Source organism: Oxyura jamaicensis, chromosome 3 (assembly GCF_011077185.1).
Source record: "Oxyura jamaicensis isolate SHBP4307 breed ruddy duck chromosome 3, BPBGC_Ojam_1.0, whole genome shotgun sequence".
Lineage (NCBI taxonomy): Eukaryota > Metazoa > Chordata > Aves > Anseriformes > Anatidae > Oxyura > Oxyura jamaicensis.
Window position 1 is genome coordinate 61,406,960 of NC_048895.1, and position 24,867 is coordinate 61,431,826.

General features: G+C 38.8%; 1 protein-coding gene across 2 annotated transcripts in view; it reads left to right on the forward strand.

The window, feature by feature from the left end:
• The window catches only part of SAMD3 (sterile alpha motif domain containing 3), a 31,072-nt gene extending 6,872 nt beyond the window's left edge, over positions 1-24,200 (forward strand). For both annotated transcript variants that reach the window (XM_035323222.1, XM_035323220.1), the window contains exons 5-11: positions 2,962-3,147; positions 3,462-3,546; positions 9,244-9,411; positions 22,034-22,237; positions 22,624-22,795; positions 23,449-23,531; positions 23,810-24,200. In XM_035323222.1, coding sequence (XP_035179113.1) covers positions 2,962-3,147; positions 3,462-3,546; positions 9,244-9,411; positions 22,034-22,237; positions 22,624-22,795; positions 23,449-23,531; positions 23,810-24,097 — 1,186 coding nt within the window. In that variant the 3' untranslated portion in view covers positions 24,098-24,200. The remainder of the gene's footprint in view (positions 1-2,961; positions 3,148-3,461; positions 3,547-9,243; positions 9,412-22,033; positions 22,238-22,623; positions 22,796-23,448; positions 23,532-23,809) is intronic.
• The last annotated feature ends 667 nt before the right edge of the window (positions 24,201-24,867 follow it).

Sequence of the window (24,867 nt, forward strand, 5' to 3'; positions counted from 1 at the left end):
CCCACATACACTCTAGTTTTATTCTAAGGATACATTAAATGTCGTGGTAAAAAGTGTTTCTTCCACATCTGATTAATGATGGCTTTTCTTTGCATGTGTTTTGGTATGTTAATTTGATATTTGTTTTATCATCTGCAGAGGCAGATTTTTGTTGTTGCTGTTCATTGTTTTAAACCCTGGCAAGGGTTAGTTTAATTCAGTGACTTTGGTTTAAATGTTCAGTTCAGAAATCATGCGTTCTTTGTTCTTTTACAAATTATTGCTGATGATGAATCGGCTCAAAGTTTCTCAGTATTTTACTTATGTAGGCAGTTCTAACAACTATTCTATATTCTTCTGCATTACTAAGTATTACAAAGAGAGCGGAGCAGACTGTTTAGACACAAAAATAAAGAGTAACTGGCTGCACCAATTATTGTATAACTTTATTTTTCTTGCAGAACAACTTTTTGCTAACAGCTGTAGAAGTGAAACAGACTGACAAATGCAGAGGGCCTGGTAGAGGAGAGAATTACCATGTAACCATGACTATTTGCCATCCCAAGCTAACAAAAATATTTTGTTGAAGTAAATGACTATACTTATTTGGAAAACTAACTTGTAGCTGAGGTGGCAGAGGGAAACTGTGGAGAGCCCTTGTAGTCTAAGGTTTGCCTGCAAATCTGCTCAACCTTTTCATTTTTCAAAATGGTAATTCAGTCACTGTTACTAAGAACAATAGGAATTAGTGCTGCTCAGCTACAACTTACAGTACATCTTTAAATTACTGTATTTCTTTGTGCTAGTTTAAATGATAGCTTGTTGAAAATATGTCGTAACTGGGAGTGGCCTGTCTGCCATATTGGCTTCATTAGTAAAGTTGGTGAAAATAGAGGATTCAGGTGTGAATCCTCTAAAGTTCCTTGTTGATGCTATATTGAACATCTGCACTTCATTTGCAGGGTAGTGATTTCCAAGTGATTTCAGAATCTGTTTCATTATTATTTCTGTAATAATTTGTCACCAAAAAGGCTAGTAGGATGTGTCTGTGGTTATAAAACTTCTCATACGATTGAGTTTTTATTTATTTTCAGACTGTAAAGTAGTAAAAGTTCTACATGCATGATAAAACTACTACTAGCCTGCAAGTTTTGCCAACCTGTATTAAGACATCAAGATGCTGTGGCGCATAATAAAGTCAACAAGGTTAGGAGTTATAGGCTAATCTACTCAAGAAATTATTGAGGCCATAATTGTGGCTATATAGGCCCAAAATGAGCTGTTCCCAGATCAAATGTAGTATTTCAAAGTGCTATAAACTATTACAAATGCCTGTCCATTAGTCTTGTAGTCAATTTTGCCACCCTTAAGACATGACAGCCATGGGTTTTTCTTTACAGAGAGTCTAGGTAGCAAAATCTCCCAATAAGGACTGTAGGCTTTGTCTATAGGCCACTGAAGAGAGCTTTTGCAGTGAAAACTTATGCATGTTGACTGAAGTCCAGCGGTATTTTCTTCCACATCATAGTTGTGTCTGGTTTGGAGTTAATTTTCTTTGTAGAGGCTCATGTGATGCTGTTTCGGCTTTTTGATATAAGTAGTGTTTTCATCAATGTTTAGTGTGATAACACACTGCTGTTTTAGTCATTGCAGAGCAGTGCTCGCATAGAGTCAAGGCCTTTTGTGCTCCTGGTGCTGCCCTGCCAGTTTCCTCAGAGGCTGGGGGTGCCCTGGGAGCTGGGAGGGGACACAGCCAGGACAGCTGGCCAAGGCTGCCCAAAACGATGTCCCACACCACGTGACACCATGCTTAGCAATAACAGCTGGGGGAAAGGAGAAGGAAGGGGGGGGATGTCGGGATGATGGTCTTTCCAAGATGCTGTCACACGTGACAAGCCCCGCTGTCCTGGAGGTATAGATATTTGTATATTTGTACTTTGCAAGCATCTACACTTAGTAGATAGCATTTTAAAAGATTTTTATTATTATTATCACAGACTGGTTGAGGGTGGAAGGGACCTGAGGAGGTTATCTGGTCCAACACTCCTGCTCAGGCAAGGTCACCTAGAACAGGTTGCACAGGGTGGTGTCCAGGTGGCAAAAGTCTGATATTTCTATAAGTCTCTTAGTTGTCTTCAAATTATTCTCTGCAATTTAAATTCAAGCAAACATGAATTGCAGTTATAACATAAAAGTCCTGTTATGTGTATGATATCTTTAGTACCTCCCATGTGAAATTTCTAATTGGTTCCAGGCTACTACAATCTGGAAAGCTGTCTGAGGATGCCACAACCACCTTTTAGTTGGCTCTTGATTGACTCCCAGCTCTGTTAGCCTCTACTTTACCTTGTGTTCCTCCAGCATTAGGGTTTGGCAGGTTCTTTCGAGGAGAGAATCACTTCAGATAGCTAGTGCTGATTTCCAGTCTCAGGCTCACACCGCCTGGGGTGTGACATCTGTAACTACTGCTGATGGCCCTACTTAGGGCTGTAGGTGTGGGTACTTACAGGCTGTTTGTGCTTTGTTTCCACTCTTTGAGTTGATTAACTGTCCTCATTCATTCACTGTTTTCCCCTTTGGGAGGGCAATCTTAGCTAATATCTTGTATAATAACTTATTCTATTAAACTGTTTGGTTTACTATCACTAGTAAATTAGCAGGACCACAGGAAACACTGCCAAAGGAAGATGCAATATTGCAATGGTAACAAGTCCCTCGTGACTTCTTCTGCTTGCAGTTATTGACCATTTTCTAGCATTTCATGCGATGTTTACTGACTATAACATTTCGTGTTTGCCATCCATTTTTAATTCCATATGTTTTGATCGCAGCTTTTGTAGGTAATTTTTATGTAGAAACCAAGAGAGCAAGCTTTGAATAAGTATAGCAATAAATTTGTATTGATTTTTTGTTTGTATTTGTCTTTCCTTCTTATTTGCTTTGCCATAGAGGAAGTGTTCATGATAATATAATATTTTTCAGAAGAAAGCCGAAATCACATTCTTCAGGATGTAAGATGTTGCACTGGACAAGTTCTTACATTTTGCCAGCTTTTCCTTATGATGTCAAGATTTTATTAGCAGAAAAAAAATGCCCTGATCACAGTATGAGAATAAGGATGATTGAATGTTTGCAAGCAGACATGACAAAATACCTAGCAGGATCGCTGTAAGTAAATATTGTTAGGTTTATTTTGGGGGCATTACCAATTGGCTGCAGAAGTAAATTTTCAAATCAATGTAATGCTTTTCTCCATTATATGCTTAATGAAATAGAGGAGGCTAAAGACTTTAAACTTGTTGATGCCAACAGTAAGATTTGCATGAAATCTTGAAGCTCTTGTTTGGATGGGAATTGATAATCTTAAAAATAATTTGGGAACATTCAGTTGGTTTAATATGTATCAGTGTGGCCTCTGTACACTCTTGAACACAATCAGTAACACCAATTATTTATTTTACATCCGCGTCTTGTTTGCACAGGTATCCGAACAGCCAGCAATACAACTTCGTTGTCAATGCTTTACTGCAGGCATATCCGTTTCTGGATGATGATGGGAATGGCTTTGTAAGTACTGTAAATAGTACTCCATCTTGAAAAATAATGAAATAACTTCCCCCACCCCCACCCCCCTACACATGATCAATTACAAGAAAATAACAGTTCAGAGCAAATAAATCAATATCAATTTTTTGTATGCTGTTTTCATTCAGAGCTGTAAGCTTCACTTTGACGTGCCTGCCAAATCACATTCTTATTTCATGGTATTAATTAAAGGTTCATTCAGCTGTATCCCACTCCTCAAAGCCACGCTGAGACTGAGGACCACACTTGAGGTCCCTGGTTGCTCACTGGTTACAGCTTCTTTTTGGCTTAATTTTGCCCAAAGGATAAATTAGAGTAAATGTGATTTTGTTTTTCTTTCTAAAAGCAAAGATAAGCCAAACCTCTTAAAAATAAACAAACAAAAATCCCTGTTTCTATGGGACTAACTTAAGACTTATCGTCTTGCAATGCTTTATAATCATTTGTGCATTAGATATGCAACTAAATCATATAGTGTTTCTACCATTCTAGGTACATCAGCAATCTAGTCATTGTTTAAAAATTATTATTATTATTGAAACTTTAAAAAACATTGATTGGGATCTTGGTAGGGACATATGTGAAAGCAGTGGAAGAAGATGACTAGTAAAACTGAACCACATTTTTTCCCCTACTCCTGTGACTTAGAATACATATCTTGGTCTCAAAGGACAACGTTCACCTTCTGACTTCACATCATTGCTTTGCCATGTGATACTTTTATAGCTTTTTGTAAAAGATTGTGAGACTCGGAGGGCATTGTTAGCTTGAAATGTACATAAACATATCTGTGCAGTTACTGCAGAAAGCAAAACAATTTTGAGAATTAAAAAGTATGAGGATTAAGTAGAGGTTATTCAGATGAGACTCTGAGGTCAAGCATTGTAAGAGGGAAGGGAGTAAAGAAAACAAACACTCCAAAAGGAGAGGGGGAGTGGAGGAACAAGAGCCGCAGCCCACCCTTGCTTCATTCAGAAGACCTCTCTGAATGTCCCAGTGGGAGTCCCCTGCCTGGGTCTTGGGTAATGTTAAGGCTTCATTTGGCATCCTTTGTGAAGGCTGGTTGGAACCTGCTTCTGGGTGTTTCCAAAGTCCTTTTCACAACCTTTAACTTTTTAAAAACTGTTTTTAAACAGGTTTGTAAGCTGGGCTTTCAAAGGGCTTTCACTGCAGCAAAAGCATAGGCTTACTGAAGCCACCTATAAACACATACTTCAGGAAACAGCTCGTCACTTTCCAGTTATCAGTCCCCAACGTGGTGCTGGCAGAAATTAACTGCACGGTATAGCAGAGATTTCAGAGTAGTTGTTCTATGTCTTTCGATATTTCTTTCACACTTACTAGAAAGTGAACCTGGAAGACACCACCGTTGGTAAGCCAGGCAGCTGGAATTGTTCTCAGTATCGTTAGCCTAATTCTTGTGGGCAAGCCTCTCTCCATTGCCTTGCTTGAGGTAGGGAAAACATACATTAGAGGTCTTTATAGCAAAGTTTGGAGGAGAGGGGAAGACAAATTACTTTTTTTTTTTTTTTCTCGACATACTGTTAGACACTTTTTCCACCTCTGCAGTCATGGAGACTATAAATACTTTTTTATTTATTGGAAATAGCAGCAAGGGCTTAAAACAAACCTTATCATATGCATAACTACTTAGTGTGAGATTTGCAACAAAACTGATTTGAAAATCCTGGATTCATAATACTTTTAAAGAAATAAATGAACAACAAAAATCCACTAGATAACCACCACTTGCGTATCAGAAGAGCTGTCTTCAGCTGCTCAGAAAGTGAAGTGTCTGTAGGTACTTCACTTAAAATTGCCTCAGGCTAATAAAGGAATGAAAGCATCTGAGAAAACCATCAATAAAATAATTAAGGGGTGAAGCATAAAGCATGTTATTTGAGGACTGATAGCTAGAAATAGAAAAAGAAAACTGTAAAATGCGAACAGAATTCTAGGCTAGAAACTTAGTTATGTATATGTTAGCTATGGTATTAAACTTCAGGAGATGCAACCTATATAATGTTTTAAGTTCCTACATTAGGAAGAGAGGAATCACACTGCAAGTTCTTGTTCTGAGGACTACAAAGGGAGCTGTGAATTGATGTCTGGGCTTGATAGGGCAAACCCCTCCTTTTGGGGTGTTGTAAGGCTGGATAAAGGGATACCAACCATAGCAATTCAGCCAGGCAGGTCTCTGGGAATACCTGTTTCCAGGGCCAGTAGATTAATGAAGTTCTTTGAGTTAATTCAGAATACTGACAAGCATGTTGTCAAGTATTGACTTATAATTTCTTGATAAAGTTGCAAGAGGGGGGTTGGGATTTGCATGTACTTTTTTTTTTTAAGAAACTGAACATACTCTGGAGTAATTACATTCTAGTGTTCCCTCACTGTATTGTTAATGAGGTTAATTTACTGTCCTTTATTTATTGCTGTGGTATGTCCCAGATCATAGATTCAGTTAAACTCTAAATTCATGTTAAGAGGAACCCTTTGGGCTGGAGGAAGTACTTCTGGAAACCAGGCTCTGTAAGCGTGGCTGCAGCATCTGCTGGGATGTGCAAGAGGCTGTGGTAGTTCTTAATGCCATACACTGAGAAAGTTTATTGGGGCAGGTTGTTATTTTTAATACTTAAATGGGACGGTTTGGAGCCCTTTACCAGAAATAGATGTGTCTCAGTTGCTGGAATGATGCAGTAGAAACTGTTCTGGGTTCCTCTTGGAGGATATGCACAATTATGTGCATATCTTCATGTCATGGATGAGCAGCAGCAGGCATGATTAGTCATGAGATTAGATTACTGGATTTGTGATCTATAATATAACCAAAGTAATATTTTCAAGTAGTTACAGGAAAAATAGGCTTTAATATACAAAACCAGGTTCATAGTTGCAGCAGTCAGAAGAAAATTGGTGTGATATTTTCTTGACCTTCTGCAAGATGATATTGTATTTATGTTATTCATTTTATAAGGATTACAGACAACAGTTTGGAAGGAGTCACTGACTTTATTTCATTCTGAAATTGTACAGTTTCTAGAACTGCTTTTATCATGAAGGCAAAAGGGGGCTAGTAAATCCTTGCTCCTGTATAAGACATTCCCTGGAGTTCAGCAGTGCTGTGATCCTGGTGAAACCCAGGATCACATTACTGACACGCTCGATTATGCAACTGCTGCATGCAAAATGATTATTCTCTAGTAAATTACTGTTTTTAATCTGCGTGTAATCCATTCCCTCCCATGTCAGATACACACAAACTAATCCTTGTACTCCCTTATAAGCATGGTAAACCTTCCTGTTACTTTTTTTTTTTTTTCCCTCTGGTATTCATAGAAAATAGTTATTGGCTCACAAATGCAACAAAAACATCCTTTTTAGAAGATGTTACCTGTTAGGGAAACCACATAAATATGTCTTGGCAGTCCTGCTCATGAAATAGGTATGTGAGAAGGGCCTTATGAGAATCCTATTACAGAAATAGATTTAGTTAAAACTCTTGACTTATCTGAGGACAGGAGGCTGAAACACCTGAATGTTTTGAACTTTGTGAGGTATTTAAAGCACTTATACGGAAGAACAAACTAAAATATCCCCCAGCTTAACAAAGGTTTTCAAAAGACAAAACGGCACAAACATCGCATAAGAGAATATTTAATTTGTCAGCTGTTAATGCCGTCTGAGATAAAGTTGTTAATGCAGTCTGAGATAATCATGTTTTAAACTATTTTAAAATATCATTGAATATTTCAGAGAAGCATTACACTAAGTTTTTGTTTGCTTTTAATCAGCCTTAAAATAAATACATTCCAAATAAATTTAGCTAGGTATATGATTTTGGTGTATTTGCATCAAATTGTAAATGCATAGGATCAGAATTAGAAGAGCATTCAAGAGCCTTAATGAATGGTTCAGGCCCACACCAAGTAGGGTTTCCAGGGCATGTAGACATCTTACTGGTTTTGAGAATAGTGCTGGGTCATAATACTCAACCTGAAGCTGCAAATGCATGTGGTGAGAAGACTGCTGTTGTGCTCCATTTCTAGTCATTAAGTTTCGGTTGGTGAGGACATGACTTCTGTTCTGCCAGATTCCCAAGTCAGAAGTTTCATAATATAAATACTGGTGGGTTTATTTGCTTTCTAGTTCTCAGATGTTTAATTGTGGCTGATGGTGAGAGGATACTTTCTGTGAAAGTCCACATGTGGGTGGCAGAAAACATCTTGTCAGAAATGGCACTTCTGCCTTGGTCTGCCAAAGAAAAGCTGAGGTAAAAAACACAGGGCTCAGATCCGATAGATGTGCTGCTGTGATTTTTTTCACCAGTCCATGGGAGAGAAAGGCTGGCATGTCAGACTCCTGCTGCAAAGAAAGATACTGTAGTACTTGGTGTAAAATAGAATTTAGTAGAAGTAGACTTATCCTTGCTTAATAAAAAACACCTATTTGGTAAGGAGCGTGGAGTACTTGTTTATTTTGTTTTTAGTGTGTCAGTAAGTATAGGTTCAACTTGGAGTCAATTTCAGAGAATGAAATGACTATCTGAATTTCTCTTGCCACATCCTATCACTTTTTTGTTGTTGTTTTGTTCCCTCTGTCTTTAAAAGAAAAACAAACAAACACCTCAATAATCCAAGTAATCAGTTGTTTTGCCAGATCCTTGGGACGTTTTCATTACTTGTGATTGCAGGCTTTGCTTGCAGAAATGTCTAACAGCCTTTGCTTTGTAACATCTTCCCTGCATGTCAGTAGTTAGCACTGCTGTGTCCTGCTGTGGGACACCCAGCTGGGCAGCTGTCTGTCCATAAGGAAGTCATGCAAGTTGCCAACCATCCAGCTATCACAAAGCTGCTTGCTGCTTCTTTTTCTGTTTCCAAGTGAAAAAGACACACGTGCAACAGAAGCAGGGAGCACATAGACTCCATCTTCAGCTGTTGGTTCTGATGAGTGGTTCCATTAGGCAGGAACTGCATCCACTTGAAGAACTGCCTTTAAGCTGGAATTTACACCCTTTAAGGCATCTCACAGACACTAGGACCTACTTAGCTGATCCTCTTACTTCAACAGCTCTAAGTTCAGTTTAATAATGTTTGATCCAGTGTTTTACTGTGACTCCCTTCAAAAGGAAGATTATTGCAGTCTTCCCCTATAGACTGTGTCTATATCTAACCCTTGTGCTAGGTATAATCATCACACAGCTGCACAACCAGTTAGGGGAAAATAAACTAGTCAAAAAGCAGTAGTTTTCTGTGGCATCTGTGGGCTAATCTGTTTCACCACGTAGTTTTTTGACCTGATGTCATGCAGGGAGTGTCCAAAAGTAAGAGGCAGAAAAGGAAAGTAAACTGTGGTTTTACTGACAACCCTGGTGCAATTGGATAAATCTAACCCTTAAACTGAATTACTGTGCTCCTTGAGGAACTGTGCAGGTGCCAGTAGCTGTGCTGTTTAGTAGCTATGGAGCCATGTAATCACAGGTGCTTGTTTCCTTCAGTCCTGAAGCCACCAGTATGCTGATGCCACTGTATGAGCTTTTTAAAATTTATTTAGTGAAAAACTATTTTTTAAAAATATAAAATAAAGTTAGATAAAACAAAGTAACCTGCTTTAGGAATTGACAAATTATTGGAATATACTGGGAATGACAGATTTTTATTAATTTCTTTAATTATGCAGTTGCTATGGAAACGGGCTCTTAAAGATCGTTTCAAATATGTGCGGAGAGCTATTGAAGATGATGAGCAAGTTCTAAGGAACAAATGCAAATTTGGCCACAGACGAGGACAGAGGAGGAAATCTTCATCTGCTGAGATAAAACCTTCAGACATCAAAGTGCAGAAAGAGGTAAGATTGGTGGTGCTTGTCTTCAGAGTCCTGGGCCATTTGGCTCCTGTGGTGCCCGTAAGGCTCCACCCAGCAAAGGAGAGGACACCGATGATCTCATCCTATTTAAATTATTCTCAGATGGTTTGTTTTGTAGCCAGACCCCAGATTTTTTCCTTTCTGGAGAGCTGAGTATCAACAATGGAGCTAAACCCAATCAATACCTGATGTTTTGGTGTTAGTTGTTGTTTATAGCTGTCACTAATTGGATATAAAACTGTTTTGTTTGTTTGTTAATGCAATATTCCCATTCTGCTTTAGGTTATATACCTCCAATTAGAGTGAAAAATGATAGAGGTTTACATGTAAGAGCTGAAACCTCTGTACAAATAAGAATGCAAAATGACGTTTGAGATTGCAGAAAATTGCCATATCACAGAATCACCGAACTGTAGGGGTTGGAAGGGACCTCGAAAGACCATTGGGTCCAACCCCCCTGCCAAAGCAAGTTCCTCAGAGCAGGCTGCCCAGGTAGGCGTCCAGAGAAGGAGACTCCACAACCTCTCTATCAGCCTGTTCCAGTGCTCCGTCACTCTCGCCGTGAAGAAGTTCTTTCACATGTCGGTGCGGAACTTCCTGCGTTCTATCCTACTGCCACATTGCACTTTGTTATGTAAGAGCTATTTGTGTTGATGCACAACATACACAGGGTTGCTTATGAATGTATTCGTGCAGATGCTGTATTTCCCTTTAGTCAGAGAAATCAGAAAGAGCTATCATTGCCCAGTAAGTTTTTGAAGCACCCTAATTAGTTTATATGCTTTCATAAATATCTTAAGGTTCCAGTTATGCTTTGCCAACACACCTCACGCTTCTATTAGAGCTGCAATTAAAACATGGTAAAACTTCACATATGTCCATACTGCTCTTTACAGTATTATAAGCCCCTGTCTTTAGGAGAAAAAGAGTGGTTTACTTCATACATTTCTGCATAAGTCATACCCTTGTGTTCTAATGTAGCTGTAGTTTTCTCCCTAAAAAGCATGTATATATTTAATAGAAGCTTCAGTAATTTCTGTTTATCCCTTCTTAAGTAATGTGTGCAGGAATAAACGGTTCACTCTTTTCGCCCCTTTCAGTTGAAAGGTTTACAGAATGTGTGATATAAGAAACCTTTATTTTTGGTGCAAAACAAACAGCCTTGCATGAGGTAAAAGAGAAGCAATAGGCTCCTATCATGTATGCATTAAGTCAGCCTTCATTAGTCTGCTAATGCTTGGAAAGGAAAAATGTAGGTTGTGGGTGGGTTTTGTTTGTTTGTTTCTTTTTGTCACACCCGCTGCTTGAGAAGGGCTTTGCTGTGATCCTGCAGGGACTACATGCTAGACTTCATTTTCCTATAGAGAAGGTATAACTGCAGTGCGCTGTGTCTGCACTGTAAACTGGGATTGCTGTTCCCTTTAAATGCTTTGCCTAAGGCCATTGCTGGCCACTCCTGGTTTGCTCTAGAAGTTGAAGAAGGAAGCACATTCCATCTCACATCTCACCTCCTTTTAGGCACTTCCTGCTGTCTGTAATGTCATAAGTGGATAAGGGTGAAACTGGAGGAAGGTGAGATGATGCTGAGCTCTCCCTGAACATCCTCAGCTTTTTTTTTTTTTTTTTTTTTTCCCCGTATCCCAGACAAGGAGGAATAAATGTAAGGATTAACACTTGTGGAATTCATTAAGGTTTAGGAATGAATCCCACATAACTGGGAATCGTAGCTTAGTTTTAAATACATTTCTACATAGAAACCAAGTACGCCTGGTTCTGAGAGACCAAGTTTTGTCACTACAAGTGGCAAATGTGCACACCTGAACAAGGTGGTTGCTTAGCATTCTTTTAAACAAATTCAGTGTGGAGTTTTTCATTTTGTATATTTAGGAACATATGTAAAGGTACCTTACTGCCAATCCTTGGCACTAAGTACTTGGTGATAAATTCAAAATGCTAAATAGAAAGTCTTAACCTCAAAAAATAAATATTTGGTCTAGAAGTCAGTACCACAGGCAAAAACAAATGACTTTCAGATTATCATTAGTCAGATCCCTTTGCCTTAGTCCCTTTTACAAGCCTGGAGAAACAGACCAGCCATATGCCGACGGGAAGGCAGCCCATCAGGACTATTTAAAGTAAAAGGGTGGGAAATGGATTCCAGGCTAAGGAGACCTTTGGAGAACAATTAGTCAAGGATTTATCACCTCAGCACTCTCCCTTAGATAGGCAGAGTAGGACACTTAGTGCATTATAAGTCAAAACCAACTGGCAAACAGTGCAGATAAAAGAGCACATCTGTTCCCAGTGGATGACCTGCTTACCAGCCACACGGCTTTACTTTCTGAATAGTCATAAAGTGCAACTCCATGCAGCGTGATTTGTGTGATAATCTTGAATCGTTAATAGTATGAAGGTGAATAAAAGATTCTTTACCAGTGAGGCATTTCTTATTAGTATAGCTGCCATTCTTTTTTACATAAAAAGTAATAATGCTACTAATAAATTTATCAACTGCTCTTATCTCATCATAAAAAAACAACAACAAAACATATTCAGTATATTCCTAGCTAGCATCACAAGAAATGTCTTGAGTAAGGGCAGTTCCTAGGTCATAAAATGGTGGTAAGTACAAACATAAGCTAGTGTTGGAGTTACCTGTCACTGTAGCCCTGAAGGAGGTTTTGCTTAGACTGATACTCCCCACAAGTGTTCATCAGGTTGAGCCACCATTAGAAAGAAACTTCAGTTGTGCCTGATACGGACATTAATATGAGTTTGCATGTTGGAAGGGAAAATTCTCCTGGATTTGGACAATCCTGAATAAGTTTTCTGGCTATGGAGTGAGAATCATCCACAGTCATTTTGCACAGTTGTGTGAATATCCTGGAGCTACAGTAAGCTAGGGGAGAGTACATTGTAATGCTAACAATCTTGATCTACTGCAAAAGGAAGGCACTTTTTATGAGGGGGTCATCACACTAAGAAAGGCAAGCCAGTCTCCTCTCTGCAGCCAGGGTGTGGATGCAGTTAAGACAGCCATACAGTGATTGACTTCCTTGTTCTCTTTTGACTGATCTCCTTGTTTGTTTTTTAGTATCAAATTGGCACCATGAACCCCTTCCCCTGCTCTAAGAAAAAAATTGGTTCATGGTTCTTCAGTCTATGAGAGAAACCACATCCTGCCAAATGTAACTGCAGGAGCCCTAGACTGGGGGGAGTCAGAAGGGTGAAGACAGAAGGAATAGGATAATAGGACGCGTGGTGTGCATGAATAACAGGTATGAATGTTTGGCCAGAAGATTTTCAAAAAGTAAAGGGTGATGGAGAGTGCGGTTAGAGCTGATGATTGGCCTCTACATGTTGAAGGCATGTGATTTGAACACTAACTTATTCATCACAAGGATGGAGAGCAAAGTGTCCCTTTCAAAACTTCCAAGTTTTGAAAACTTGTCAGTGTTGAACAGTGTTGTTCCTGGGATGTGCACTTTCACAAACGAACAAGTTAGCTAAGGCAGGCATAAAGACACCCACAGATATCCCACGTAGCAGTAAGCAGAAGGTGGGTCTCCCATAAGTCTGGTATCGTATCTCCTGCTTTCAGGGATTTCTGGGATACCCTTACAGCACATCACTGAATAGATATAACTATGCACCTGAATCAAGCTCCTTCAGTCCATCCCAGATGAAGTATTATAAGGCCTGTTAGCAAAGGGATTATACAACGATATCTTATTTTGCATGAATTTTAATGGGTTAACAGGCATAAAAAACCATGATCTTAAGCACAAGTGTAGGAGAGTACAGTCTGTATTCTAAGGCCTCCAACTTCCAACATCCTCCAGTAGCCTCTTTGTGAGGTCGGCAGGGGTCTCTGAAGCACACGTGTAAATGCCACGTTTACTCCCCTAAATTTGGATTTGGGTGTGAAAAGGAGAGCTAACTACCGACAAGAGGGATAAGATAGCAGTAGATGTTTGCAGGTACTGAGCATGTCTGCCACACCCAGCAGAGCTGGGAATAATATCATTAAAAAAATTATAAAGGGGGTACCAGCAGGCCATCTCCTTTCTGTGCCTGTGGGATAGTACAAGAAATATTTTGTACCTGACTATCTGGTACTTAAATTGGGAGAAGTGGAAGGATTCTGCAGAAACTTGAGCTTGTATAGTTGGGCATTTGCTAATATTATTCATGTACAGAGAAGATGAACATTAACATTGAAAGTGGTAAATATACAAATCCTATGCCAAGAGGAGCAGATGGAAAACCAGGCATTCAGGTGGAAGCTGAGACATGTGGCACCATAAGAGTTTTGGTGCTATCATGACGGGCTGCATGACGGGCATCCTGAGTTTTGTCCAAGTCCCTGGGTAACCAGAGACAGATTAACTGATGAGGCCTGGAAGCCTTAACTTGCATCAAGTATCTCGTTCAGGACAGATATAGGAAATGGTCCCTGAACCAGCCAGCATGGGGGAGCTGATCATTGAAGGAAGCCAACCATTTACAAGGGTGAAGGTCTTCCTCCTTCACCCTTCCTTAGTCTGTGTAATCTGTTGCCACTTGTCAGATTGATATTGAGGCTGGGTGTCTGCTTGAACTTCTGGGAGTGGTCATAGGGCTGATTGCAGGGAGACAAATGGTAACAGAAAAGTTTAAGGTTTTTGGGTGCCTCACAGAAGTTTACTCCATTCGCTTTAAATTCATCGCAAGCTAGAAATTGTCTTTTCTGATTAAAGAAGTAATCAGGAATGAGTGTTGCCAACTCTGAGATGGAGTTTCTTTTATCTCAGTGCAGTTTTATATTTGAAGCCCTTTTAGACATTTCATGGGGTAAGCTTTTCTTTGAGGTGATTAAGACAAATAACTTCATGTTTGTCAATGAGATTATGCTACTGCAAGAGGCAGTGAACTTGAAGCAAGTTTTCAAGGAATGCAGATAGAGTGGGAGTTGGTAGGAGATCCCTGGGGAAAAGGGAGAAGGTGTGTGTGTGTGTGTGTGTGAAGCATCAGCAAGTGAAAAAGGAAACCAAACAAATCAGATGTCTGTAAGTATCTCAAAGCATAGACTTGCTGTGCATGAGCTACAGAAAACTCTTTGCTCAGCCATGTGGCTGAGGTATGCTATTGGCAGCCACAGAATTAGGTGTCATCTATGCAGAGAATGCTGTACACAGGCAAAGCAAGTGATAGACCTTTTTTTCTAACACTAAAAACTCTAAATCATGTCTTTGGATGTTTGCATGGCCAGAATGTGAAACTGCGTATGCAAATGATTGTTTAAAGGTTGTGTTGACATAACGTGGTTTTACCACAGCAACTTTTATGTACATACATAGTGTGTGTCATTGCTTAGTCAATATTTTAAAATGCTTTAAGGGTCAAATGAGAAGCTTTGAATACAGATTCCTGGTGTATGTTATGCTTCACACTCTTCTTAACATCATTCAATATTCCCATTTTTCTGTGACTTAAAATGAAGGGTGAAGTATGGGTTGTCCCTTGACAGATGAAAATAAATTTAATCCCATGTTGCTTATGCTGTTTTTTCAGTTTGCAAATCAGAAAGCAGTTGTGGTCAGAAATAGACTGACTTATATGGCTTTGAAAGTTTGCAATTAATATTGGCATGTAAGTCTAGCTCTGAAAGTATCTGCCTGGCTCAAAAGGGTAATTATGTGTAATTAGAGCAGAGCTTGCTTTAATTAAACATCTCATTTGAGTAAAAGTCAGTGTGGATCCTGGAGTAGGTTATATGCTCATTTTGCATGAAAGCAGCCTGCCTGTGCTGCTTCATTAGTCTTTGTGTTCAGCTTTTGGACATGAAGGGTGGTGCGGTTGTGATGCCTTCTCAATTCTTTTTCACCCACTGGGGCAAGAAGATGGGTCCTGAGCTCTGCTCAATTTATTGCTTGCCTTTCAGAATCAGACACATTACAGCTTAGTTTGTTTTTCTTTTTTACTTGGTAATTCCTCCCCATATAAAAAGCCTCAGTATTCAGAAGATATGTCTTATATTAAACATCATTATGATGCACTTGAAAGTCACCACAGGGAAAAAGAAAAAAAAAAGACTGTTTTTACCACAATGGTGGTATTAAAAGCACAGAACACAGAAGAGTTTTTATGATGTCTTGTCAATATGTATTCCAGACAAAACAGCAAGACCCACTTTTCAGTATTTGAAGATCAAAGCACAGGATACAGGTTACAATCATGTAACTACTTATGAAAGTCATTTCTCATTCCAAAGAGGTTACAAAACCCACTTAGTGTAAAAGATTACTCCAGGCAATGGTCCCTCACAAGTGTGAGTATTCAAGCATCACATTCTTTGTTTAGGTAGAAAGAAGATCACTGAAACTGCTACTGTCAGGCTTGCTTGCATAAGTACTTTGAGCATTGATGCCAACTCTGATGCACATAGACTCAGCAGTCCAGAAGTGTTAAGCAGCAGCAATGCACTAAGCAATAACATGTCTTGGAGTATGCATTGGTATCTAGTGAGGAAATTTAAAAATGTATTTTCAAAGGAAATATAGCTGTGGCTGCTGGGACCTTACAAGATACTGAAAGCAGCATAAGGAAAGGCAATGCAATAACTATACCAACACTGCTACTTGTCAGCAAGCTGGTCCTAGCATAAAAGAATTGTGTAAAAGTGGAGCTCCCATTCAGTGCTGGCACCATGGAACCTGCCTGTGCAGTTCTCATTGCCATCTAATGGTTTATACCTTTTCCTGCAAGCAAATCAGTGGAGAACCTCAAATGAGTATTCCTAAAGCATCTCAAGTGTGGGGAGGGGAAAAAAAAAAAAAAAAAAAAAAAGATTTTGATCATTACATTTACCATTCAAGAAATGGTATAAGCCCTTATAAGGAGCAAGAGGTGCCTTCTGTCCTCACCAGAGTTTTCATCACTGATTAGGTAGCCATGTTACTTTGGAGTTGACATTAATGGCTTTTAGGATTTATTGTACTGGCTTTCTACAGTAACAGAAAATGTAGACATTGTGTTGTACTTCGTGCATTAGAATTGCTCCATTCTTCCCTGACACTGACTAATAAAGTGCTGCAGAGTAAGGGGAAACTTTGGGAAACTTTAAGAGGGATGGGATGGCAGGACCATTCCTCAGGCAATATCTAGGCTACACTGATGGACAAGTGCTAGATATCCTCTTATACCTCATTATATTTCTTTCTGCATACTTTTGACATCTTTCTCTATTCCACAGTATTTCTTGTGTTTATGATGAAATGGCAACTCATTTTTTTAAAGGTAGAGGTAATTTCTCATGTTTGTTCCAGAAAGATTTTTTTTTTAATTTCACTCTCAATATTTAAAAAGAAAGGAAATTATTCACATTATTCAGTATGCACATTGCCATTAAGACAAAATTCCGCGTAGAAAAAATAAAAATAAATTAAAGACCACCAACTATCATGCTTTTTATCACAGCAAGGGGAATGGATGTTACTGGTGACATGGCTGAAAATCTGTTCAGAGGAAGGATTCTTTATTCAATGGGATAACCTATTTTTTTAGTTTCCTACTGTAAACATACTGAACTGTTAGCCTTGCCTTTATTTTTTTTTAATTGTTATTTTTTGCAGACATTGAAATAATATATCTTTAATACAGATCTGGTTTCAGTCTAGATGGGAATGTTTTTCCACAATGTATTGAAATAACCAAGGATTAAAGTTATTGTTACAATTTTACTGTAATATTGTCATACTGCAATGAGCTTTTTTGCTTTGATAGTTAAAGTGGAGAAGATCTGGAGTCTTCCCAAAGTTTGAAAGTGATAGGCTGAAATACTAGTTCAGTAGCCAGCTTTGTAAATCCACTTTGTTCCTGCTCATACCACCAATGTCACAGTTAACTATAACAGATTTTATATTGCACTTGAAATAATTCTCCAATAAAATTTAAAATAGGTTGCAAAATGGTGTCTTACTGAGATAATTTCTTTTCCCCCAAAGGAAGCCACCTTTCAATTATCTTTCTGCTTCTCTTAAAAATCAAGTTGTCCACAAATTAAAAACTAAAAGGAAAAAATGAAACATTCTACGTGAATCCCACATTCAAGTTTCTCAGTTAATGTTCATTTATCACACTTTTCTAGAAAAAAAAAAAAAGCAAAATAGGAACAAGGTTCAAAGATGATGGGAGTTCAGTTATAAATCAATGTATGCATAGAACACATTTTGCTGCAAACATGGTATTTTAATCAAAACCCTCAGATTTTATTTGAATGAAACTGTGTTTAGAAATCATGAGCAACCTAAAGGAGAACACTTTCTCCCTTTAGATTTTCAGCTAGGCTGACTGTAAAAACAACCACTCATCCACAAACATCGAAGTTTGCTGTTCTCTAATTCCACATTGGTTCTACTAAAGACAGTCACTGCCATTAGGTTTAATGTACCTGTGAGGTCCGTTGCTCTGTTCCGTTCTTGACTGATAAACATGCATCGCTTGTACTAAATCAATTAGAATTAGAAATATGCAATGATGCAGTAAATCTATCCTCCCAATTACCAGCTAATTATAATTATGTAGCATTGTATACTTCATTATATTGTTTGTATAATTCCGTACTTGCAATGAAGTTGTCCAGAGGCAAAAATGAAATTAAGTGCTTAGATATAAAAGGCACAGACCTGTCACTGTATATAGAGGCCCCAAAGTCACAGCAATTTAGGTTGCTAATGCTGACCCACAACTCAGTATTCACTTGCTCTTTCACTGAAAGAAGCATTCTGCACCCAACAAGTGTTTTACTTCATACTTACTGTTGCACATCCTTTAGATACATAAAGTTTACTTGTTTTACTTCTACTGTACTTAACCAAGAAGTAATCTCTGAAATAGTGATGGCATTAAGGCTAGTAGAAAACTTATTAATTTGTATCCAAATGGTGCTAACACAGACTTGGTAGATTTCTGAAGCTCTATTATTTGACTGAAGTGTGCTGCTTTTTCTGGGTATGCATATCTATTATACAGTTTACTAGTTTAAGCAAGGTCTGTTAATGAGGTAAAGGTTAGAACCACCAATAGTTTTCTTCAGCCTAGGAGTGCAGCCTAAAAAGATGAAAAGATTACAAATGGTGATTGCTCTAAGCAGGCAGAACACTGGAAGAAAACCACTCAGCTCTGCTTGTGTTATTTGTAATAGAAGAATCACACAACAAAGTCTGGCTTTCCAACGTGCTTTTTCCTAGTAGGTAATGGTAGCAATTCTTCCTTAGACCACAGCCATATTTCTGTGTGTAGCTTACCACTGATGTCATATGGAATCATTTAGGTAGTTAATAATGTCATTGACTAAACTCAATCTCGTGGACTGAGCTGACTAGATGGAAAGTCCATCAACTCTGTTTGTTTTGACAAGGGGCGTGGAGATAAGCTGGAGTAAAGGTCAAAACTTGTTCTTCTTAGTGTTTGTTCCTGAGAAACAGGGTCCACTTGCCTATGGTTTGTTTTAGCACACGGGGTTGAGTTTGTGCTGCTCTCCTGCTGCTGCAAGCCAGTGTCTGAAGGTGACTGCTGCTCCAGAAATGATCTCTTTCTTGTGCTGAAGACCTGCAGCAGGCTTGGAAGCAGTAGTATCATAGAAGTATCAGTAGAAGTCAGTAGTATCAGAGCTGTTTGGAGTCAGAGACTTCAAAACAGCTCTTGTTCAGAGTAAAAACCATAAACATAATTCTGCATTTTCCAGGTACAGGAGTGCACACAGAATATACCGAATATAAGGGGGGGGGCCCCCCGGGGAGAAGGCTTTGCAAGGATTCTCAGAAGTGGAGTTCAGGAGATCACGTTACTGGGAGCACTCTTTTTAGGCAACTTCAAGGGATATATCTTAGATTGATATGTCAGTAAAGAGGTTACACAATAAGGCACTAAAATGAGCTGTAACAAATTCCCAGGACCAAAGGTTATTTGTGAAAAAACTTAGATTCGTACAAGGATAAAATAGCTAAACTTCCAACTAGGATGTGCAACCTCGCTCATGAAAAATGACACTGGAAAATTGGAGGTAGCTGATTTGATGCCTGTTTCCAGAGTTTCAGGGAAGACTGAAGGAACATATTGACCAATAAACTCGCTATCTTTACAGATCGGATTGGCAAAAACTGTAATGCAGACCAAGAGATGAATAAAATGGGAAAGAATCAATGAAGTTTCTGTAAATAGAAGTCATGCTTCATAAATTTACTAGCTTTCTGAAGTATTCAACTACCCTAAGGTCATCAGAAATCCAGCTGATAAAATTTATATTAACTTCAGAAGAGATTTCACCACATTTTTTTTTTCAAATGCTCTTAAAAGATATAATCTGAGGGAATAAGCAGGAGCTAGGCAGAAATAGTTTTTACAGTGGAAGAGAATGTTTATACTTAGTTTATGCAGTTCAATATATTTCTAAGTTATGTGGAAAAAGGACAATAGTTGGCTGACCAAATTTGCTGATGCAATTAAGGGTAGTAAAGACAAAGGCTGACTGAAGAGCATCGGAAAGACCCCATGTTACTGAGTTAACAGGGCAGAAAAACAGGAGAGAAAAGGTGCCAATAGAGCTACAACAAAGCACAAGGAGAAAACACGATTCTAACAACATCTACAGTGATGGGCTCTGAGCTTATTATTACCATTCACATGATATTTTTATATCATGCTAAACAAAATTTGGCACGATGCTAAGCAGCTATCTAAAGAAGTATATTGATTGCTCAGTGTTATTTAAGGAAGAAACAAAAGAGAGAGCATTATTCCACTGTATGCACCTGCGGTATCCCAGCAACTCAACTAGTATTTTAAGTTCTACTGTGCTCATCTTATAAAGACACTAGTGAAATTAGAAAATATGCAAAGATGCTAGCAGGGGTAGTTGAAAGTACAGAACAGCTTTTATATGTGGAATGATTAGATAACTTAGGGCAGTCTTTGCTTGAAAAGAGGTTACTGAGGATGGAATATCATATATCTACAAAATTACAGGTGAACAGATATTGAATCCAGTATGATAAGCAAGGAGTAGTCAGAGAAAAAAGGCATTTCTTCTGACAGTGCAATAGTTAAACTGCTGAGTATAATGCAGAATGCTGTGAAAGGTACAATTTTATCTGGATTGGAAAAGTGACTGGAAGAAATGATGGAAGAGAAAATTTACAGGAGGCTACGAAATATGACAACATTTCCACTGGAAGCCCAAGGGCCCCAGTTCAGTGGAGTCTTGACAGGACTCAGGGGAAGTGCCGCTACACTGCCATCCCCTCAGCCACTTAGAGGAGGGTACAGGACCAAATCATCTGACCTGCTACCTCTGTTCCTGGGCAGTGAGGAAGAGGACAGGAATGCCCAGTCAGTCTGCTCACAAACCAATGTTACTATGCAATTAAGTCTAAAATACACTATTAAGAAGAGAGCAGACTGGGCTGATACACCACCATCCTATCAAGGGCCAGGGGAGTAGCTGTAGGGGTTATGGTAGTTAACCCCACATTCAGGGGTGTTTTCTTCCCTGATAACAATGGCTATTGAAATGCATGGATGTATAGTTGGAGGGAGACAATTTTTTACTTGTATATCTTGTGCGTCCTATTTTTGGAATTCCACATGTCCAATTTAAAAAAAGGATGTTAACCAGAAAATTAAATTGCACATCGAAAGCAGTTTTGAATGCTGTATGTTTTGCAGTTCAGTCTTAAATGTTCTGGGAAACAAAATCAGGTGTCTCAACTTGTATTGGCTCTGGCCCACCAGCCACCACTGGCATAGATGACAGCTGCGTCAGTGACAATACTTTCGGGAAAAGCCAGTGTAAATGCAGCTTGAGAGTGGTAATCATACTAACAATGCAACTGTATGTTTTCTCAGCTTGTTTCAATGGACAAATTCACTGCTTCCTCTGATAGAAACTAAACAGCCCCAGGCTGCAGCCACAGATGCACTGCTTTGGATAGCCATCCCTCTTCTGAGTAATTACTGTTTGTGGAATTACAGCAGAGACAATATTGATAATTTTGAGGAAAATCATTAATTATATCTTCAAGTATGAAGTAACCCTGTCAAACTAATCAAATAATGCTTTCCATTACGGATTTTCTTTCTCTTAGTTCTTCTGGTCTCTGGTCTCCTTGGGTAAATACGTCAATTGCAGGAATGTGGAAGTTTGTTGACCTGCCTGTATGAGTAAGAAGAAAATACTTTTTCTCTTGGCAATATAGAGCTGATATTGCTAAAGGAGTAACACTGAGGCATCATTAGAAATGCCTTCTAATTTCCAATAAATCACAATTAGGCAAACCAAGCACAGGCACAGGAATCTCATGAATATCCTCTAATATGTAATTTGAGCTTGGGAGACCTGGCTGGTAGCTCTATTACTATATGAAAACAGATATTAATACAGCTATTAGAGCATCAGGGTGAATCTACAGAGCCAGTACTTAAGCCACTTTACAGGTCCTTTCTGCTGAGCCTTACAACACTTTTGTGTAGTCTCCAGTGTGGACTGACATCAAATCACACAGGTCCCACATCAGATAAAAAGGATAGCAGATTTGTTACAATTCTCTCCTTCATTTGTTGATAGGATGATCCTGCTTATCTCGAAGGTGATGCAATGTATGCAAACATTAACTGGCTGAAGCAAGAATATATGAAAACTCAGAGAAACTGGAAAGAAGTGAACGACAGAATGAATGCAACAATACAAATACGAAGGAAGATGATCAGTGATAAGGCACCTTTACAAGACATTCTTAGACTATTTCCTTTCTTAAGATGCCCTTATCAGGTAACAGATCCATACTTAATAATGGCATTGAGTTTAATATTATAGATGTGATACAACTGTGGGCGTGTATCTTAATGGATGTTTCTAGTGAAGTATTCATCAACATTCTTGTATTTAATCTATGGTATTTTTACTGCTAATACCGCTTTAAAAGACTCACCAGTTAAACATGCCACACAAAACAGCAGTGAGTTATTGGAAGTACTTTGTTGATACTTGATGTACTTCTTCCCTGTTTTGGAAAAAAATTAAACTATCACCTCATCCAGTTTATAGATCTTATTTTACTGAGCTAGTCTTACGTTGTCTTCAAAGCATGCATCTCATTTTGTTTTTAGTTTTGATTTTGAGGATTGCAATAATACTTTTTTTTTTTTCTTTTTTAGCTCTTTCGGGAGTTCCAAGTTCTTACACACATGAACGTTTATCAGAAAACAGTTGAGATTTTGGAGATTTATTCAGAAAACATATTATCTTTGTATCTGGTGAAGAATAATCCAATTACCATTATGCTCCAAGAAAATCTGAAGCAGCACACAGAGGAAGACACTCTAAAATGTCAGTACAAATCTTCTATGCTCTGAATATCTGTTCTGGTCTGGATGGGATGGAGTTAATTTTCTTCATAGCAGCTGGTATGGTGCTGTGTTTTAGGTCAGTGACCAAAACAACGCTGGTACCACATTGTAATGTTTTAGCTGTTGCTGAGCAGTTGCACAGCATCAAGGCCACCTCTGCTTTTCACTCTTCCCCCCAGTGAATAGGTTTGGGGGCTTATGCACAAGAGGCTGGGAAGGGACATGGCCAGGCAGACGACACAAATTAACCTTCTGAGTTGGAAGGCACCCGCAAGGATCATTGAGCCCAACTCCAACTGATAACTGGGTAGAGAGGAGTTTGGTGGTGAGCAGTGGTGGCCCAAGGATTATCCAGCTCACAAACTCCACAAGAAGCAAGGCCTAGCATAAGAGAAATTTAATAATAATATTGAGTTCATCAGTGTCATGAATGATTTAAATACTACTGCGCATTGCCAGCTGAGGCACCTAAACCTTTCCTGTGGCACAAAGTACTCTTCAAAAGGGACTAAGCAGCAGTTCCACTGCTGAGCTGTTAGCTATTTCATAAGCCACAATTTGTTTTTCCAGGATGATACCAGAGTGCCAGAATGTTTTCATTTGTAATTTAGTAGAAATCCTTGCCTTTGACAGACATGAAGATGACTGCTGCATGTTTACTTCTGCCAGATGTCTTTGGAGATGACTCAAGTCTGTTTGCTGCAGTAAACGAGGAGGTAGGAGACAGCACCACTGGTTGTGGTCTCTTGCTCATATGAGCTGCCTGGGCACATCCCTTGGCCTTTTGGTGGTTCAGCTTAGTTCCTGGAAAAGAGTGATGTTAGCCTGCCTTTTGGATAAAGAGCAGATACTAACAGAAATTCTAGCTAAATTCCAAGCAGTGCTATTAGGCTTACTGAATTCTCTGAGATGTTACGATTTACAATTCAGTTCACCAACATGATGCTGTGACATCATTTGAAATATCCTTTTTTTTTTTTTTTTTTTAATTTAGGTGAAGGTGTTGACACCAGTGTTGGAAGTTAAAAATCCCTTCAATGTGAATTCACGTGAGTTTGCTCTATATGTAGAAAAGCAAGAGGTAGCCCAGCTTGAGGACTGTACCACAGCCCTGGCAGCACTGGTGGCTGCATTTTACGTGTTTGATATCCCGTGTCCAAACAGAATCTATAGGACACTGAACTTCCTGGAGTCCCTGGTCTTTGAGACGAGGTGTCCAGCATTCCTCCCAGCTCAGGCAAAGAGAGGGCTGGAGACCCCTGTACATCCCAGTATTTGCTAGTGTGCACAGCACTTGTCTCAGGAACATTTTGTCAAAATAAATCCTTTTGTTGTGAAGATGAATCAGTGCCATTCTTTATGGTGGAAGTGTATGTATATTTGTAACAGTTGTGTTTAATACTGCCTTTTTTTTTTTTAAATTGTACTGGCTACTTTTATAAAAATAAAAATCTGAGCATTTTCTTTATTTTAAATGGCGACTCTAGAACAGGCGGGAAGTATTAGAGAAAATAAAATTTTCTAGGTTGCTACATGTGTTGTGTATTTTTTTTCCACAGAGGATTTTACAACCATCAGAATTTTAAAAATATACTTGTGAGTTAGTGAGCACTTTGCTGCTTTAGATGCTAATATATTTAATGTCCTGAAGCAACAGAAATTAGATTTACCTGTTACCACTCTCACTATATTATGATCATATGATCATTGAAAGGACTGAAATAGTTTTGTTTGTTTGTTTGTTTGTTTGTTTGTTTTGTTTTAAAATGCTGGGCCTGATTTACAGTTTTGCAGGATGATGAATTTTCTTTCTTTTCTCCATGCATGAAATGTTCTTTTCTTCTTTCTTTTAATATTAATCCTAAATTTGCTAAATAAGGATTCTGAGATGAGGTCTGAAAGTAGCAAAAAAAAACAAACTTATCTGGGATGCTGCCATGTGCATTTGTAACCACAGCTTTGGCAATGGGGAATGAATGCTTCATTTTCTTTCTGAGTTTGCTTTCCAGAATGGAGCAGCCTTTTCCACATGTACATGTCCCATCTGCCCAC